The sequence below is a fragment of the Geotrypetes seraphini genome, chromosome 1, assembly GCF_902459505.1.
Source record: "Geotrypetes seraphini chromosome 1, aGeoSer1.1, whole genome shotgun sequence".
Lineage (NCBI taxonomy): Eukaryota > Metazoa > Chordata > Amphibia > Gymnophiona > Dermophiidae > Geotrypetes > Geotrypetes seraphini.
The window spans coordinates 372,703,787-372,723,006 of record NC_047084.1 but is presented as its reverse complement, the minus strand read 5'-3'; the positions used below and the strand labels follow the sequence as shown (position 1 = coordinate 372,723,006).

Sequence of the window (19,220 nt, the reverse complement as noted above, 5' to 3'; positions counted from 1 at the left end):
ATCCCCATGGATCAGCTTAACATCCCTATTGCACTGGAAAGTGAGATTAGATTCTTACCTTGATGATATCTTTTCCAGTAGATAGGGATGGTATGATGAACTCCCCGACCAATAATTTCTGACGTGCCTGGTTCTACCTTAAGATTCATGGTTCTCTCTATAGCTAAGACTTCTCTGCCAGTCGGACTATGGGTTCAGAATCATGTAAATAGAATCTCAAGAGATATTTGAGCTCCACTAATATTGAAGCTGTTATTTTTATTTGATGTGTTTTACTGTTCAAAGGCAATGTTTGTTCATTTATAAATTACAGTATTTACTCGAATATAAACCGATCCAAATATAAAGAGGTAACCTTTTTTCCCCCCCAAAAAAGAGGAAAAAAGGTTGACACGAATATAAACTGAGATTAGAAATTTGGGTATGTGAGTGTCGCAAGTAATACCATAAATAATAACTAATTTTTCAGTTAGGGCTGTTTTGAGTCCAAAAAAGCTGAAGGAGAGCTGACAAATATCTTCCTACTTGGGGCTATGATACCAACCAAAGTTTCTGGACTTCATCCCCACCAGAACACCTGACCTCAGTCACACATGCAGAAAACAGAAAAAACCTTTTCAAATATAAACCCACAAATTAAAAGTACTATTGTGCACAAATGAAACCCTATTATGCCAGACTCTGCATACAGTACACCACAAAAGAAAGAGAAAGAAATGGATTTCTTTCTGAACAGTTAAAATTATTTTTTAAAAAATGTAAATTTTCAAAATTGACTATTTCAATCACTAAATTGAAGAAAATAAATTTTTTTCTACCTTTATCTGGCAATTTTATTTTTCTAATCATCTTGCTACCTCTTTGCTCTTAACTCTGTTTCCAAGGCCTCCTTATGCATTTGCAGTTTCTTTCCTCTCCTTCACCTTTTTGCACTACATCCATCTCTGACACTGATTTTCATATTCAGTTTTCTTCCATTTTTCTGCCTCCATCTCAAATCTATCTTTCCAGCTCTTCCCTCTCCATCCATATGCACCATCTCTTCCCTCTCTTTTTTCTTCTCTCCCACTTCCCCCTTTCCCTTCCCCTTCCCTCCATCCATGTGCACCATCTCTTCCCTCCTCTTCCCCCTTCCCTCCATCCATGTGCACCGTCTCTTCCCTCCTCTTCCCCTTCCCTCTGTCAATGTGCACTGTCTCTTCCCTCCTCTTCCACTTCCCTCCATCCATGTGCACCATCTCTTCCCTCCTCTTCCACTTCCCTCCGTCCATGTGCACCGTCTCTTCCCTCCTCTTCCACTTTTCTCCATCCATGTGCACCGTCTCTTCCCCTTCCCTCAGTCCATGTGCACTATCGCTCCCCTTCCTTCCGTCCATGTGTACCATTTCTTCCCTCTTCTTCCCCCTTCCCTTTGTCCATGTGCACCGTCTCTTCCCACCTCTTCCACTTCCCTCCGTCCATATGCCACCATAACATTTCTTTGATGCTTAATATACAGTGTAATTGTAAAAAGTGATACATCTGGGTTGTGGTTTGGTAGCATTTTATAAAGCCAATGAGGCTGCTATTGGCAGGCTGACTACACATGGCACTATTTGCATCCAATAATAATAATAATCAGATAAATTATTTGAGTAACACACAGTTTTGCCACTGTCCAGATAAGTTCTGAGATTGCCCTGGTTTGGCCCTAGCACTACCCACAGTGTTAGTCAGGTACTGATATCTGGGTAAATGCTTTTGAATATTGACTCAAAAATTCCTAACATGTAAAAATGTCTGCTAGAGTTTAGATAGTTTTTCTGTCAGTGAGATAGGTCTCAGAATTCCAGGCTCTTTCTTATAGGAAGCATTTCCTTAAAATCTCTGACACTGGAGTCTTTTTACGCACCTGCCAAAAGTGGTTTTACGCACCTGCCAAAAGTGGTTTTGATGTTTCCTATCAATCAGGAAGTTTGTTTGCCAGCATTCCAGTCCACAGCAAGTTTAGGCTCTCTGACCATCTTTTTTGTGCTGACTAATCCAGCTAAGCGAGATGCACCTGTTTCCAAGGCCACAATTTCAAGGTGGATCTGAAGGGCCATATCATCAGCATACATTGCTTGTGGAAAAGAGTCCCCTGTTTCCATGAAGGCATATTCGACCAGAAGAGTAGCTTCATCGTGGCCAGAAGCTAGGGCAGTCTCTCCAGCAGAGATGTTCTTCTCCAAGTCTGTTGCTTGGAGGCCGGTCAGCCGTTTGGGCCATGAAGAGTAGTTTATTACTGATGTACTTTGGGGTACTAGTTGAGCTCCTTTGATGCTTCTGCTGTCATGTTTGTTGGTTGTTTGATTATTCATAGTTCTTATGTCACTTGGTTTGAGCTAGGGTTACCATGTGGCTCCACAAAAAAGAGGAAGGATTGAGATATCCAGATTTTATTTCCAATGGAAGTAAAACCCAGATGTCTCAATCCATCCTCCCCACTTCACCTAATTTCAGATGAGCTCTTGCTTAAGGTTACCATATTTTGGGCTGCAGAATACTGGACACATGGCCCTGCCCTGTTCAACCTGTGACCCCCGCCTGTCTAGTATCTCCCCTTTGTGCCCCTGTCCTTATCTGTTTTTCCATGTGTTCTCTGTGTCCATATTCTCCCCTATATTCTTTTTTTTTTTTTTTTTTTTAAATCTTTATTGATTTTTAAGACCAACAAAAGTGCAATAACCGTATATTTACATTAATCAGCAAGATAAACACTTATAATCATAATCAATAACACTCCCCTATATTCAGCATCCCCCCTCTGTGTTCCTACCTAGACCTGTCCTACATGGCCCCCCTTTGTCCCTGTCCATATACCTGTGATCAGCATTGCCCTGTGTCCCTATTTTTTCTCTCTCTATCTCTGAATTGCCCTTAATTGTCCCTGTCACTATGCTCAATTCATGCCCAGCAACTCTCCTCTATCTTCCTGACCCACCCCTTTCTATGCCCTTCCTTCTGCATACCTTATTCTGGAGCCAGTATCTCTACTTCTCAGTTCCCAATAGAGAGTGACGCAGGGACAAAAATTAATTCTCATCCCCTCTCCATCCCTGCAATGAAGTACATTTTTCATCCCCATCCTTGCAGTCTTAATTTTCTTCCCTGGGTCTCCCTGCTGAAAGCAGAAACATGATTTTATGAGCCTAGGATGTTGCAATAAACATTTTAAGCCTATATATGTATATAAAAACTCGCAGGGAAGTTGGAAAGAAAACCATACTCTGCATGCTTTCCCTACGTATTCACATGTAGTTTATAGCTACTCTGAATAAAATTCAGATACTGGATGTTTAGTGCAGCTTAAAAAGAATACTGCTCCCCCCTATATGAGCAGCACTCTTTTAAAAGAAAAAAAAGGGGGGGGACAATACTTCTCTTACTGATTATTTTATTCACACTGTATGCACTCCAGGGAATTATGTATAAAAAAAATAAATCAAAACAATGTTTAGAAAAACAACATATTAAACAGAATAATATTTGCAGTATTCTGGAAATATATGGGGGTATTTTAATACTTAGTAACCTCGAGATGTTTGGTTAGAGCTGGTGAAATATCACTGTTTACATGGCCAACAGGAAGATACCGGACTGGCAAGCTAACAACCTTAGTATTTATGATAGGTTGCCAAACGGCCACCAGACTTCAGCTCTGCTAGTCTTTAATAAGAGGCTGAGTTACCAAAGATTAGGTACAGATAATATAGACAAAGTGTGCTATCAGTATTAGCTGTACTTAATAGAGCTGCAAGCTGAGAACCAGGGATGTTGCTGCTGCTCCTTGAAATCTTGGACAAGTCACTCAACCATCCATTGAATCAGGTACGAAAGTTAAATTGTAAACCCTCCAGGATGATGAAAATACCTACTGTACCTGAATGAAACGTGCCTTAAGCTGTTACTAAGAAAGTTGTGATCTAAATCCAAATTCAGTAAACAGGAATACTGTGAAGTAATACAGAACACTGCAAATGTCACTCAGGACCTAAAGAACAATTCTACCATACCATAAGAGCAGTAACATCCATGAGTCATGTAACAAGGGCACCAAACACTACAATGTGTACTAGAACATCAATAAACCTATTGGAAAACTAAAGAAGCCAAATTAGTACAGATTCATCCTGCACAGTTAATGCTAACAGAAAACCATGTCTCTTTCATATGCGCGAAACACAAGACAGATCCTCACACAGTATAGAATAACCACAAATTAAAAATAGAAACATGTAGAAAAATATTCGATTGAAGCCACAATGCAACAGCAGCGAAAGAGAAAAAAGTGATATCCCCCTGTACTGTGCAAAATATAAAGATAGTAGATGTAAATTTAAAAAACTGACATATTACAGTCATTGCTTTAAAGTTAACACCTGTTGTGTATTTTTCCCTGCCTCTTATACACCCCAATGTTCATCATCTCTCTCTCTCCCTCAACCTCCCTTGCATCTTTGGTCCAATATCTCTCTTTTCCTCACTATGCAACATTCTCTCCCTTTCTCTGCCATGTCCAACATATCTGCCTCTCTCGTACTATGTACCATCTCTCTCCCCCTCTTTTGTGCTCTAGGTCAAACATCTCTCCTCCCTTCCACCATAATTTTTAAACTTTCTCCCTCTCTCCCCATGTACCCCTATTTCTCAACATTTATAGTTCTCTTCCTCTCTTCTACCCCATATGTAGCATTTTTCCCTTCTCGTCCCTCTCCATCATTTGCATTATCTCTCCCTTCCTCCCCCTCCACACCATGTCCTACAATCTTCCTTCTCTTGTCCTCTCAACCCACATGCAGAATCTTTTTTTAAAAAATTTAATTATTTATATTCTGCATATCCTATAATTCTATGCGGATTACAAATTATTCAGGTCCTCAAGCATTTTTCCCTATCTGTTCCGGCGGGCTCACACTCTATCTAATGTACCTGTGGCACTGGGGGATTAAATGACTTGCCCAGGGTCACAAGAAGCAGTGCAAGATTTGAACCCACAACCCCAGGGTGCTGGGGCTGTAGCTCTTTCAATCCTATCCCTACCCCACCACACTTACAGATAACTTTCTCTTTTGCTGACGTCGGGGGATGGAGCAGGCTGGGCTTCTGCACCTCCCTCTCCTCATTCTCCACCGGCTTCAACAGGTCAGTGGCAGCAATCGCCTGCAGGTAACTCAGAAGCCTCTCCTCTGCTGCGTCCTGCCCCGGCAGAAACAGGAAGTTGTAACAATGGCAGAGGAGAGGCTTCCAGGTTACTTGCAGACAGCCTGTAGCGATTGCTGCCACTGACTCTAAACCGTTGAAGTTGTAAAGTGAAGAGAGGGAGGTGCAAGGACTGCAGGAGACTAGCCTGCTTCCCCGACGCTGGTGTGGAAAAGTTCTCCTTGGCAGTGCAGGTGGGTCAGGCCCATCCATTCCTACACCCCTGCCCCCTTCCTCTACTCTGCCATCCATCCATCATCCCTCCCTCCCTTGCCTGCCATCAGTCCTTCCATCTCTCCCCACCCCTGCCATCTGTCCCTTCCATATAACACCCACCCCATGGTGTAATGCTGCACACCCCTCCCCCCCCCCGGTGCCCTACCTTTTAATCCCTGGTGGTCTAGTGGCTTCTTGCCGCTGCTAGAGCCACTTCTGCCACTGGTCCAAAGTCTCATGAGGCCGCCGCATAAACTCTCAGCAGCCATTTTTAAAAGCTTCAGACCAGCAGTGGCTCTTGCAGGAGCAGGAAGGAATTGGGACTCTTTCCTGCCCCTGAAGAAGCCACTAGACCACCAGAGATAATAAGGTAGGGCACAGAGGGGGTTGAGCCAGTGTCGAGGTTGTACACGGGTGGGGGGGATTAGGTGAGGGGAAGGGACAGATGGCAGGGGAGGGAAGAGACAGAGAAATGGATGTCAGGCAGAGTAGGAAGAGAGAAAAGAAGCCACTAGACTACTAGAAACAATAAAAGATAGGCTTCAGGAGGGTTCTCTGGGTCCCCATTGCTGCAGTATTACTGTGGCAGCAGTTCCTATTCCCACAGCAATGCATAGAACGGTCTACCACTGTAATACCAGTCAAAATCGTCAACTCTTTCCCATTACCGCGGGAATTACTATGGTAACTATGGAATTACCATTATAATCGTTACTGTGTCACTCTCTAATTCCCACCAACTTCATGACTAATCGCTCCCCCTCTCTTCCATTCAGCATCTTTCTCACACTCTTCCCCTCCCCTAGTCCAGTCTTCTCTGTCTCCCTCTACCCAGCAGGTCCATATCTATAACTCCCCTTTCTCCTCCTAGGTATAGCACCTTTTTCCTTTTTGTCCATCCATTCCTTCCCCCCCTTTACCTCCCACCCCAGGCGCGATTCCATGAGTGTGTTCTAAATCCATTTCATATAGGTATATCATGTGGGTTCTAAATCTATTTCATAATGCTAAGGAAAGCACTGTATCAGTCTTTATGGCTGAATGTGTAGGACACAAGTATATACTACGTGCCCTATACTGGTTACATGGCATTAAAAAATTCTGACAAAATCCATTGGGAATTGCCTTAATTAAGGAAAATGCTTTTTTATTTCCAATGCAGTCTTTCAGATTTATTATTACATTCAGCACAGATTAGCTGATGAGCAAGCATCCAGATTGGTGCACTTAGAACTAGAAGTAAAGAGCCTGCCACCAAACCCTGCTATGCTGCTGAGCAAGCAGTCTGTATTCAGCTCTGAAGCTAATTGATGTACTATATATCATATCATCCATTCTTGATTTAAATGGTTGTGCTCAGACAAGTAACTTACTTTGAAAACACCCTGTAGAAAGATCCTCTCTTCAGTGATAGGATGGATCATTGTGTGTGTGGGGGGGAGGGGGGGTTCTCTCAAATAAATTGTTAATGGGCTTGAGCCAATTTACAAAATGAAGCAAAATATACTGCCTATCAATCAATGTTCCCCTGATTTATTTTGTGGATGTGCGCTACCGTTTATACATAACTTTACAAGTGTATGGATAAAGGAGGCTATGTTATCCCCCCTGTGTATTGTTTCTATCGAAGTGCCTTTACCTAGCACTGCCACAACTGGAGAGCCAAACTCCACATTTTTTCTCTTTTCTCCTTCCTATCTTCAGCTTTCATCTCCGTAGTGTTTCTTATGCTTTTCAGCATCCTTGTCAAACTCTCCACTGAGGTATTTTCCTTTCTCTAGTGTTTCTGTTCCTTTTCATGGTCTTTCATCTCCTCTTCCATTTCCAAGTCATCCCTTGTCCCTATAATGCCTTCAGGGTAGATATGATTCACATGTTTAAGTACTTGAAAGGTATTAATGTAGAATAAAATCTTTTCAAGAGAAAGGAAAATGATAAAACCAGAGGACATAATTTGAGGTTGAGGGGTGGGAGACTCAAGAGCAATATAAGGAAATTCTTCTTTATGGAGAGGGTGGTGGATGCCTAGAATGCACTCTCCTGAGAGAGGTGGTGGAGAGGAAAACGGTGACGGAGTTCAAAAAAGCATGGGATGAACACAGAGGATTTAGAATCAGAAAATAATAGTAAATACTGAAGAACTAAGGCCAGTACTGGGCAGACTTGCACGGTCTTTATATGGTCGTTTGGTTGAGGATGGGCTGGGGAAGGCTTCAATGGCTGAGATGGTGTACATGGGCTGGAGTGAGCTTTGACAGAGACTTCAGTAGTTGGAACCCAAGCACAGTACCGGTAGAGCTTTGGATTCTTGCCCAGAAATAGCTAAGAAGAAGAAAAAATTAAATTGAATCAGGTTGGGCAGACTGGATGGACCATTCGAGTCTTCATCTGCTGTCATCTACTAAGTTTTCCCACATTTCTTATCCTTTGCCTGCACCAGATTTCCATTTTTGTGTCCCTGTCTTCTCATGCACTTCTCACTTCCCTTCCTCCTCTTCCTTATTTCCTTCTTTCCATAGCAGTTGACTCACTGATTTGTTTTTATTGCTATCTTTATTTAGCATCGCCTTTATTTAAGTTCGCCTTTTGGTAAACATTTTTTAAATCAAATAATAATAATAATATATAACTAAATCCAAACATCCATAAATTAGAAAATTAAATAACTTAACATTTGACTGAATACAAAATAAACTAATACAAGGTAACCTAATCAACAAACAAGAACCTGTTATCCCCTAGTCCAGGGGCAGGCAATTCCGGTCCTCGAGAGCCGGAACCAGGTCAGGTTTTCAGGATATCCACAATGAATATGTACAAGATGGATTTGCATGCACTGCCTCTTTGAAATGCAAATCTATCTCATGTATATTTATTGTGGATATCCTGAAAACCTGACTTGGCTCCGGCTCTCAAGGACCGGAATTGCCTACCCCTGCCCTAGTCCATGAACAGCCACTATACCAGAACCAGCCCCTTAGGTAAAAGAAGCCAGTTTTAACTCCAAATTTTAAATGTCTTAAGAGATGCTTCCTTAGTTCTTCCCCAGCATCTACCTTTATCTCCCTCAGCTGCTGATCACTCTGCACTATCTGTACTGGTGTTGCAAGCATTTTCAGAGCTTGCAAACTGGTACTTTGTTCTTTGTCTTAGAATTGCAAGGTCATCAGCTAGGACAGTGGTCTCAAACTCATGGCCCGGGGGCCACATGTGGCCCAACAAGTACTATTTTGAGGCCCTCTGTATGTTTATCATAATCACAAAAGTAAAATAAAACAGTTTCTTGATCATATGTCTGTTTAGCTATAAATGACAATATTATTATCAAGACTTAGCCAAAAGTAAAGATTTATAAACTATAAAGAGTTTTACTTCATGCAAAATTGTCAGCTCTTTAATAAGATATTAACTCTTTTTTTCTGCGGCCCTCCAAATACCTACAAATCCAAAAGGTGGCCCTGCAAAGGGTTTGAGTCCGAGACTGCTGAGCTAGGAGAATGGAAGCTTGCGAGTTTTGAAATTGGTTGCATTGGTGACCCAGCAGGTACAAGTTTCAAGTTTATTTAAAATTTGATGAAACACTTAATCGTAATACAAAGCGATGAACAAGTCTAAAAATAATATATCAACAAATACAAGGCTTCGATACAAATAACAGACACAACACTTAACATAAACAGGGCCAAAAGGGAAGAGGGGGAAGAAATACAATGTATGATAGCAAATGAGACGGGTAGAGGACATAACAATAGGGAGGGATAAAAGAAGAAAAAAAAAAATTAAGAAAAGATCAAAAGCTGGAGTTAAAAGGCGTGACCTAACTATAAAAAGCTAGCAGTCAAAAGCATCTTTAAAAAGAAAGCATTTTAAATTGCTTTTAAACCTCTCAATGAGACGTTCTTCCCTTATGCGTATTGGAAGGGAGTTCCACAATTGTGAGGCGACAACTGAAGAAATATATTGTCTCCATGTGTTGTTGGCAATAGCTAGATATGCACCACTTGTAAATGTTCAGAACGAATGCAAGGAAGTTTTTTTTCACACAAAGGGTCATGGACACTTGGAATGCGCTACCGGAGGAAGTGATCAGGCAGAGTACGGTACAGGGATTCAAACAGGGATTGGACGGATTTCTGAGGGATAAGGGGATCGTGGGATACTGAGAGAGGTGCTGGGATGTAACACAAGTATAGAAAGCTAACCAGGAAATAAGTATAGAAACCAAATCAGGTCGTGCATGTGCAAGACCGGAGGGTTAGGACTACGATGGGAAGATAGGACTTCAATGAGAAACCAAGGTGGCAAGGGAGCCCCTTCTGGTGATTCAGACAGGTCGTGACCTGTTTGGGCCGCCGCGGGAGCGGACTGCCGGGCAGGATGGACCTGTGGTCTGACCCGGCGGAGGCACTGCTTATGTTCTTATGTTCTTATGTTGCTCCTCCTGCTTGCTTCCAGGAAGTAGTGATAGTGTGGTAGCCTGGTTTGAGCAACCAGGTTCACAACAACTGAAGGTATGTAGGGCAATTGTGCACACCCCTTCTAGGGGATAGTGGTAGCATAATAAATTTAAGAATCATTATACAGAAATTTGAACTGTCATAGCATATCTACTGAATAGGAGGGTTTACCATGCACATTGGTTACTGACTGAATTTTTGTGATGCTTCATAAGCAGATATCTGGGTTCTTCGATTTTTACCTCTGCCCATACTCAGCATTAATATCTACATATGGTAAACAACATAGACAGAGCTGCACAAAAGGTTTATGCAAAAAAAACCAGAATCAGGGGAGTGTGTGGTGCAGTGGTTAGAGCTAAAGCCTTGGCACCCTGAGGTTGTGGGTTTGGATCCCGCACTGCTCCTTGTGACCCTGGGCAAATCACTTAATCCCCCATTGCTCCAGGTACATTAGATAGAGTGAGAACCCACTGGGACAGGCAGAGAAAAATGCTTGAGTACTTGAATGTAAACCACTTAGACTATAAGTGGTATATAAATAAATAAATAAATAAAAATTAATTAATATACTTGAATATTCTCTAAAAAATCACAGCCATTTTTATAATTCAGGGAGTGTGATGAATTGACGGCTTGGGCCCATCAGGCTGCACTGGGACTAGTGCTATTTAACTTATCTTTAAATGATCTTGAAACTGGAATTGACAAGTGAGGTATTTGAACAGTTTAGTGTCAAGTTTTCAAGTTTTTATTAAAATTTGATTGAATCGCTTATCTAAATTCTAAGCAAGATACAAATTAACATGTAATTAAGAACATAAATACAAAAAAATATTTTTCTATACCGCCATAGTCAAGCGACTTCTAGGCGGTTCACATTGAAAGAAGGCTGGACAGTCAGCAAAATAACAAGAAGCCTAGAATAGAAAAGATACCTATTAATTGGGGTTCCATGGGTAAAGAATACATGAAAATTGGAGCTTCCTGAGAGATTGAAATAGCGTTTACAGAGGGGAGTATCATAGTGAGAGAGGGTGGTCTGTTTTAGTCAATGAATTTGTCGAATAGGGCAGTTTTAATTGATTTTCGGAATGCATTGTAAGTCAGTTTGGGTTCATTTATGCAGTTTCTCAGCCAGACTTGCTGTCTATTCGCTTGGAACATGAATGTTCTATCCAGGAAGGATTTGTATCTGCAGCCTGTGATCTTTGGGTATGCAAAGATATTTTTGTTTCGTGTGGGGTTGTGCAGAATGAAGTGAGTTTGCAGGTAGGAAGGTGCTAGTCCCCAGACTTGTTTGAAACAGATACATGCAAATTTGAATAGTATTTGCACTTCTATTGGTAGCCAGTGCAATTTTTTGTAGTAGGGGCTAATGTGGTTTTTTTTCTCAGTCAAAGATTAAGCGAACAGAGGTGTTTTGTAATAATCTCAATTTTTTTACTGTTTTTTGTGGGATACCCAGGTAGATGATATTGCAGTAATCAAGGATGGATAGGATCAGCGATTGCACCAGCAACCTGAAGGATGTTGGGTTGAAGTATTTTTTAATGGTCCTTAACTTCCATAGAGGGGCATAATCAAAAAAAACGTCTAAGTCTCCTTTTGGCCTAAGGCCTTAAACGTTGAAAGTTGAAGCAGGGAAAATGTCCGTAATTTTTAAAAAAACGTCCAAATGGAGGTTTTTTTGATAATGGCCTGCCTCTACATTCAGCTGTTTAAACGCCCAGACCACCACTACGTCTACACTTATACCCCATAATGAACCAAAAAACACCTAAGCCCCAAATGCCCAACACAAGGGCTTTTAGGCGAAGGAGGAGCCAGTCCTTCGTCTAAAAGCTGGATTCTGTAACCAGTGTCTGTCAAAAACAACACCGGTTACAGAATCCACACTAACCCCCCCACTCCCACGACATCAGGGCAGGAGGGAACCTAAGCTCTCTTGCCCTGCAGCACCCCGATGTTCCCCGACGACATCGGGGCAAGAGGAAGCCCAAGCCCTCTTGCCCCGTGGCACCCCGACGACATCGGGGCAAGAGGGAGCCCAAGCCCTCTTGCCCCGGGCACCCGTGGCACCCCCCAATTACGATCAGGCCAGGAGGGAGCCCAAGCCCTCCTGGCCTCTCGCCCCCCCACCCCCCTACACGATCGGGCAGGAAGGAGCCCAACACCTCCTGCACAGGCGGACACCCTACCCCCCACCCCCACTACAATACGGGCAGGAGGGATCCCAGGCCCTCCTGCCCTCGACACAACACCCCCAACGACCTCCCCCAAACCTCCGATCGCCCCTCCCCCCCCCCCGCCGACCTCGCAGCAGCCAAGATCAGCTCAGCGGCCCCTTTTTCGACACTTAGACCTGTTTTGACTTTGTCTAAGTCAAAACGTATAAGTGCCGACTAGGCAACCTGCCTAAGGTTTTGGTTATACTTGTTGTACGCCTAGGTGTAGGTCGGCCCACCTCCTGCCCACCGCTCGCCCTTTCCCCTCCTCTAAACACACCTCTTTTCTCTCTGTGCGTTTAGTGGCAGGGGAAAGGCCTAAGCTGGTTTTAGAAAACCAGCTTTGAGTATGGGTACTTGGACGATCAGGCTTTTTGATCGTCATATCCGGAGGAGTTCCACTTCCGCTGAAATGTCAGCGGAAATGTAACCCCAGTCAACAATCAAGTCTGTGATAAAGTGCATACATTAAAGTATGGAGAAATGACTTTTTTGTCAGTTCTCCTTCATGCTCTATGATCCAAAGTGGCTTGTACTTAAAATTTGGTGAAGACTGCTAATGCAGTAAAAGACAGTGGAATATTTTCTGGTAGTGAGTTTAAAAGAGAGTTGGCTCTGTTAAGTCATGTGGTGTTAGTCCTGAAGTGTTTGATCATTTTAACTTTAAGTGTCTTGGTTGCCTTGCCTGTCATCCTGTGTCTCTGTTTCTTGCTGTGCCAACGCTGGCTGCCCTCCAGCATTACTGGGTTGACATTCCCATCCACTCACAGGTGCACTCTAGCTCAGTTTTACTTGGCTGTTCTGAAACCGAGTTTTCTAGTAAGAAAAAAAAAAATGTTTCCATGACTCCTTCCTTAGAAACATTGATTGATGTTTGTGCCAAAAACAAAAGTTTCCAGAGAGCTGCAGATGTTATATCCAGCAGTCATTTGAACTGGTACTAATTTCTATTCCTCAGGAGCACAAGCTGACATACAGGTAGGATTATTCACTGCTTGGAGAAACTGCACTCAGAACTAGTCTGTATGCTGTAAATATGCTTTTCATTTTAGTTTAGGCAAGGCCTATATTCTATGTGTATAACATAACATTATTCCTTTAATTTTATTCCCAGGTTATAAAAAAAGACACAGGATTTTGGAGGGACTTTGGATTTGGAATGACTTGCCAATACCGTTCAGATTTTATAAACATAGGTAAGTAGAATTCTGAAAAATGTGTGTCAATACTGCCACCGTGAGGCATTATGTCGTATTTACAACTTTAGGCAGGCTCATTACTGTTTACGAACTGCAAGAGATGTTCTCCTAGCTAGAAGTAAGAGTTCACCTATGTTCATCAAAATGCATTTTTACTCATTCATTGTTAGATAAGCTCATTTATTGCAAGTAAACATATATTTAGTCCTGCTTATAAAGGCTATATTTTGAAATTAAGACAAGTAATCAAAGAGTCAGCACAAAACTGTGTTTTCTGTTCTCGGATATAAAACATGAGTGAAGAGCAGAGTTGAATATGAATATGTATATGCTCATCTGTCCATTTTCTTCCTTATGTTATAACATCTGCAAAGAGGCAAATCTTACCTGACAACCCTTCAGCAATATCATTTATAAACATCTTAAAAAGAACAGGCCCAAGAACAGAACCTTGAGGCACACCACTGGTAACATCCCTTTCCTCGGAGTGATCTCCATTGATCACTACCCTATGTCGCCTTTCACTCAACCAGTTCCTGATCCAGCCTATCACTTTGGGACCCATCCCGAGGGCACTCAGTTTATTTATTAGGCATCTGTGTGGAACACTGTCAAAGGCTTTGCTGAAATCTAAATACACCACATCTAACGCACTCCCTCTATCCAATTCTCTGGTCACCCAGTCAAAGCAATTGATCAGATTTGTCTGACAAGACCTACCTCTAGTGAATTGATGTTGCCTCTGGTCCTTAATCCACAGGAGTCCAAAAACTTGACCATTCTCTGTTTTAAAAGCATTTCCATTAATTTTCTTACCACAGAAGTCAGACTTACCAGCCTGTAATTACCTACTTCTTCATTACTTCCACTTTTGTGGAGAGGGACCACATCCACCCTTCTCCAGTCCTCTGGTACCACTCCCAACTCTAGAGACTCATTGAAAAGGTCAATCAGCGGAGCTACCAGAACTTCCCTAAGTTGCTTCAGCACCCTCGGATGTACACCATCCGGCCCCATTGCTTTGTCTACCTTTATTGTAGCTGAAAATCGATCAGGGTCTATTTCTCCTCCATCCCTATTCACATTTGTCTTCTGCACATTTGTCTTCTGCAGTCCCGCTCCTGACGCTTCAGCCATGAACACAGAACATAAATATTTGTTAAGCAATTTGGCCTTTTCTTTATCAGCTTCTACATATTCCTCCACTTCACCATTGAATCTCACAATGCCACTTTTGCACTTCTTCCTATTACTAATATATCTAAATAATGTCTTGTCTCCCCATTTTACCGTGTCAGCTATTTTTTTCTTCCATTTGCATCTTTGCTTTCCTGACTATACGACCAGCCTCTCAACTTTTCCAGATATTTTTGCCTGTCTTCCTCTTTCTGCAATCTTTTGTAGTTTATGAAAGCTAACCTCTTATTCCTTACCTTCTTAGCTACTACTTTTGAGAAACAAAGTGGCCTTCTTTTCCTCTTACTTTTATTTACTTGCCTCACAAAAAGGTTTGTCGCCATTACAATCGCTCTTTTCAGTTTTGCCCCACCGCATTTCCACTCCTTCCAGACATTCCCATCCAGACAATAATTCCTTGACGTAAACCCCCATCCAAACAAAGTTAGTTTTCTAAAAGTCTAGAACCTTTGCTTTTGAATGAGCCCTCTCTATACCCATCTTAATATTAAACCGTTTCATGCAGTGATCACTAGATGCCAGATGATCACCCACTGTAACATCAGAAACACTTTCCCCTTTGTAAGCACTAAGTCCAGTATGATCCCATCTTGTGTGGGTTCCATTACCAACTGCTGGAACAGTTCTCCTTGTAGGGAATCAAGAATCTCCCTACTTCTATAAGATCCTGCAATAAGGATACCCCAATCAACATCCGGCAAAATCACCTATTAGCAAGACTTCCCCCTTTTTAGATATATTCTGAATGTCTACTGTTAAGTCTCTATCTACTTCTTCCGTCTGTGAAGGAGGCCTGTATATCACACCAATGTAAATATATTCACCATTCCCTCTTTCCAAATTGATCCACAGCGCCTCTTTGTTGCCCTGATTTTTATTGAGCTAATCCAACACAAACTCACTCGAAAACCCAATAATACTATCAAACTACACTCTCGACCTGGTTCACAGCACAGTGACCATATAAACATAAAAAACCAATGGAGCCATAAAGAAGATACTAAATGTTGCTGAAAACACTGGATATTGAAACCAAAAGTGGACATCCCTCAACCAACACCTCAAAACGCTTTTTCTCTGAAAATTATCTTGAGGTAGGAAAAAGCCTCAGATCCCCCCTCCACCAAACCAATAACTCAGGTTATAAATAAGTGGAGGCAACATTAAGAGCGATGCCTCACAAAGATGGAAAACAAAAGCACACCACACATCATCGATGGCCAGCATTTCGCTAATTGTAAGCTGCCTCAGGATGTGAAAGTGGTCAATCCTACAAGACATAAAATAAAACACTTAATACTTAACTTCTGTGAGAGAGCTTTTTTCTCCTCTTCATTCGATAGACCAGAAGCCCCAACGTACTATCAGTGCGGCTTCAAGATTCAATATGGTGGCTCCTCAGACACAGACAGTGGAGAAAGCCTCGCCTATTTAACTTGTCTACTCAATTGCGCGTGCCGAATCATGATTGGATACAATTGTATATGACGTAGTCCCAAGATCGAAATTGAGATTGGCATTGAAAACTACATTTCTAAATCAAAGTATGTGATGCCATTCCATTTTGGAATTCAACCCTCCAGGCTCTTCAGTTTCCAAAATACAAATCCAAAAAAGTTCTCTCCACAGAAGCAATCATTGTCTATTCCTGTGACTTATGGGGACATGATCTATAACACAACACCTTAAATCTTGAAAGGTATGGTTATATTCTTGACAATGGGCAACAGTTGGAGCCTGCATCTTGCCGGTATTAAGGCAGCTTTTATGTTCCGTGATCCGTGTTTTAAGGTGCCACAAAGTTTGGCCTACATATATTTTCGGGCACGGACATAATATTAAATATACTACATGATCTGTCAAACAGGTAGTATGAAAACGAATAGAATATGTTCTGCCTGACACCGGGTGTAAAAAACAACCAGTTAGATCTGTCACAATAGTGCAGATCTGACATGTATGACATTTGGAGTGACTACCTACAGATTGGCAATATTGTTGTTTATGAGCAAAACAATCCGGGGGACTCAATAGTTCTTTGAGATTTTTTTGTCTAGAGTAAGCCATATGGAGCTGACAATCAGAGAAAGCAGGATCTTGACTCAAAATGTCCCAATGGTGACGTAAAGAATGAACTACTCGTTTTATAGCTGGCGAAAATTCAAGTACACAGGTGATTGCTTGAGTATCTGAAGAACATGCTCTAGGTGTTAACAGTAAATTCCGGTCAACATGTTTAGCTGGTTTATAGGCCTTCTTAAGAGTCTGCGGAGGATAAACTTGATCTTGTAGGCACCGGAAAAGATCTGTACTTTGTCTATGAAATTCCCCGGAGTTAGAACAAATACGTTTAAAACGTAAAAACTGAGAAGTGGGTAAACTCTGTTTAAGTGGCAATGGATGATTGCTTGAATAGTCTAGAAATGTGTTTCTGTCAGTGCTCTTACAGAAAACAGTAATGTTGCTGTAAGCATTGATAGCTAACCTAATTTTTTGGTGTTTTGAACGTCAAGCGGACACTTACTCACTTGCATTGCACAAGGCTTTTTCTTATAGTGAAATATTATATGAGGAGGTTTTTTATGCTAATGACTTAAAAGTACCCCGGTTAGCCTCCACTTATTTACAACCTGAGTTATTGGTTTGGTGGAGGGGGGATCTGAGGCTTTTTCCTACCTCAAGATAATTTTCAGAGAAAAAGCGTTTTGAGGTGTTGATTGAGGGTTTTCCACTTTTGGTTTCAATATCCAGTGTTTTCAGCAACATTTAGTATCTTCTTTACGTCTCCATTGGTTTTTTATGTTTATATGGTTACTGTGCTGTGAACCAGGTCGAGAGTGTAGTTTGATAATACTGATTTTTATTGAAACATTCTGAATTATTTGTAACCTTCTAATTTCTTTTTTATTTATTCCTTTATAAAGGGTGTTTCTATAGTCAATACAAGAGATTACAAGAGAATGAACTAAGATGTTTAGTGATGAGGGGTCTAATAGTTTTGAAAGTGAACGGATCATTCTTAAACAGTGGAAACATTTTTGGGTGACTGAAGTGATTTGATCATGGAAAGATAATTTTCCATCCAAGATAATCCCCAGTAATAGTCGGGACTGTTAGAATTGGGGTAGAATCAAGTTCAATGGGACCTGGATAGTGATAGACCATCCCTAAGAGGAAATATCATTGTTTTAGATTTAGTGACTTTGAGGGATAGCATGTTCCTGTTCAGCCAATTGCTTATTTTTTCTAATTTCTGATTTATATCCTTAATGACATCTGGATTGTTGAAATTAATTGGATGTACCAGTTGGATATCATCAATGTACGCAAAATTGTTAAAACTGATGGATTGTTCTAATGTTAGAAGAGGAGCCAAGAAGATATTGAATAGGAGAGGAGAGAGTATATAGCCTTGTGGAATGCCATATTAAATAGGAAATGAGTCAGAGGATGATTCATTGAATATAACCTTGGATGAGCGATCATTGAAGAAAGAGGAATTCCAGTCAAGAACTTGATCAGATATGCCAATTTCTTGCAGATGAAGTAAGAGAAGTTGATGATCTATGGTATCAAATGCAGCAGACAAATCTAGAGAGATGAGTAGAATAGAATTGTGATGATCAAAAGATGGTAGATAATGTTTGTAATCAGGCTACTCTGTCTATACGTGCTTTGGCATGGCACCGATTTATCTATTCGAATTATTTTCCTTTGTTCAATCTAAATGTTCACATAGTCTTTTTAATTTTCCATCAATCAAAGGTTGTCGTTATAAAAACATCTTCAATGTTCACTTTCTTACCAGGCGGCTTGCTGGGATAAGGAACTAAAACCTCTGTTATTGAGCTCTGAGTCTTATCATCATTTTTGAAAGCAACTGAAGACATATCTGTTTGCTACTAATCAAATCTTCCTAATCTAGTTAACCGCATTGAACTTACTGGTTATGCAGTATAGAAATTACTTGTTATGTTATGCAATCGATGATACCCCAATAGGGGGCAGAAATATATTTCTTAAAGAGATTTGTTGTCTTGCTAATGGGAATAAAGGAGCATGGATCAATATCCTATCCTAATTGAAAAATCAGACACAATGGGTGTATGAAAAAAGACTTAAAGGGCTATACATTTTTACAGAAAGGGAGGTAGACGCATGGAACAGTCTCCCGGAAGAGGTGGTGGAGGCAGAGACTGTGTCTGAATTCAAGAAAGCATGGGATAGGCATGTGAGATCTCTTAGAGAGAGAAAGAGACAATGGCTACTGTGGATGGGCAGACTGGATGGGCCATTTGGCTTTTATCTGCCATCACGTTTCTATGTTACAAATGTGTGCAAGCCCCAGTGGCATGACAAGCCCAAGTACCATGACTGGAGTAGGGAGGGAAGGGTTGATAAACTCAATACAAGTAGCTGCCCCTTGACACAGTGAAGGTGGCCCCCATGAGCTAATGTATAGAGATGTGCAGGAGAAAATGTTTCATTCATAAAACTTTATCCAACATATTAAAAATAGCATTAGGTGATTTACAAGATAAAACATATGTAGTTAAACAGTATATCTGTAAGAAGATAATATAGCACACTTCAGTAAAACTAAAAAAAAAATTAAAAATAAAAATGGGATAAATATTTAGTGCTAGTCAACAAGACATGAAAAGTTCCTACTTTGTCAGCAAGCACTGACCAGGTGATACTTG

The 19,220-nt window shown here is 41.2% G+C and overlaps 1 protein-coding gene across 6 annotated transcripts in view; it reads left to right on the top strand.

Annotated features, from left to right (window-relative positions):
* CSGALNACT1 (chondroitin sulfate N-acetylgalactosaminyltransferase 1) overlaps positions 1-19,220 on the top strand; it is a 306,262-nt gene that overhangs the window by 266,307 nt on the left and 20,735 nt on the right. For all 6 annotated transcript variants that reach the window (XR_004536554.1, XM_033915299.1, XM_033915282.1 and 3 more), the window contains one exon: positions 13,236-13,317. Coding sequence is in view for 5 of the 6 variants with exons in the window: in XM_033915299.1 (XP_033771190.1) it covers positions 13,236-13,317 (82 nt within the window). In the remaining variant the exon portion in view is untranslated. The remainder of the gene's footprint in view (positions 1-13,235; positions 13,318-19,220) is intronic.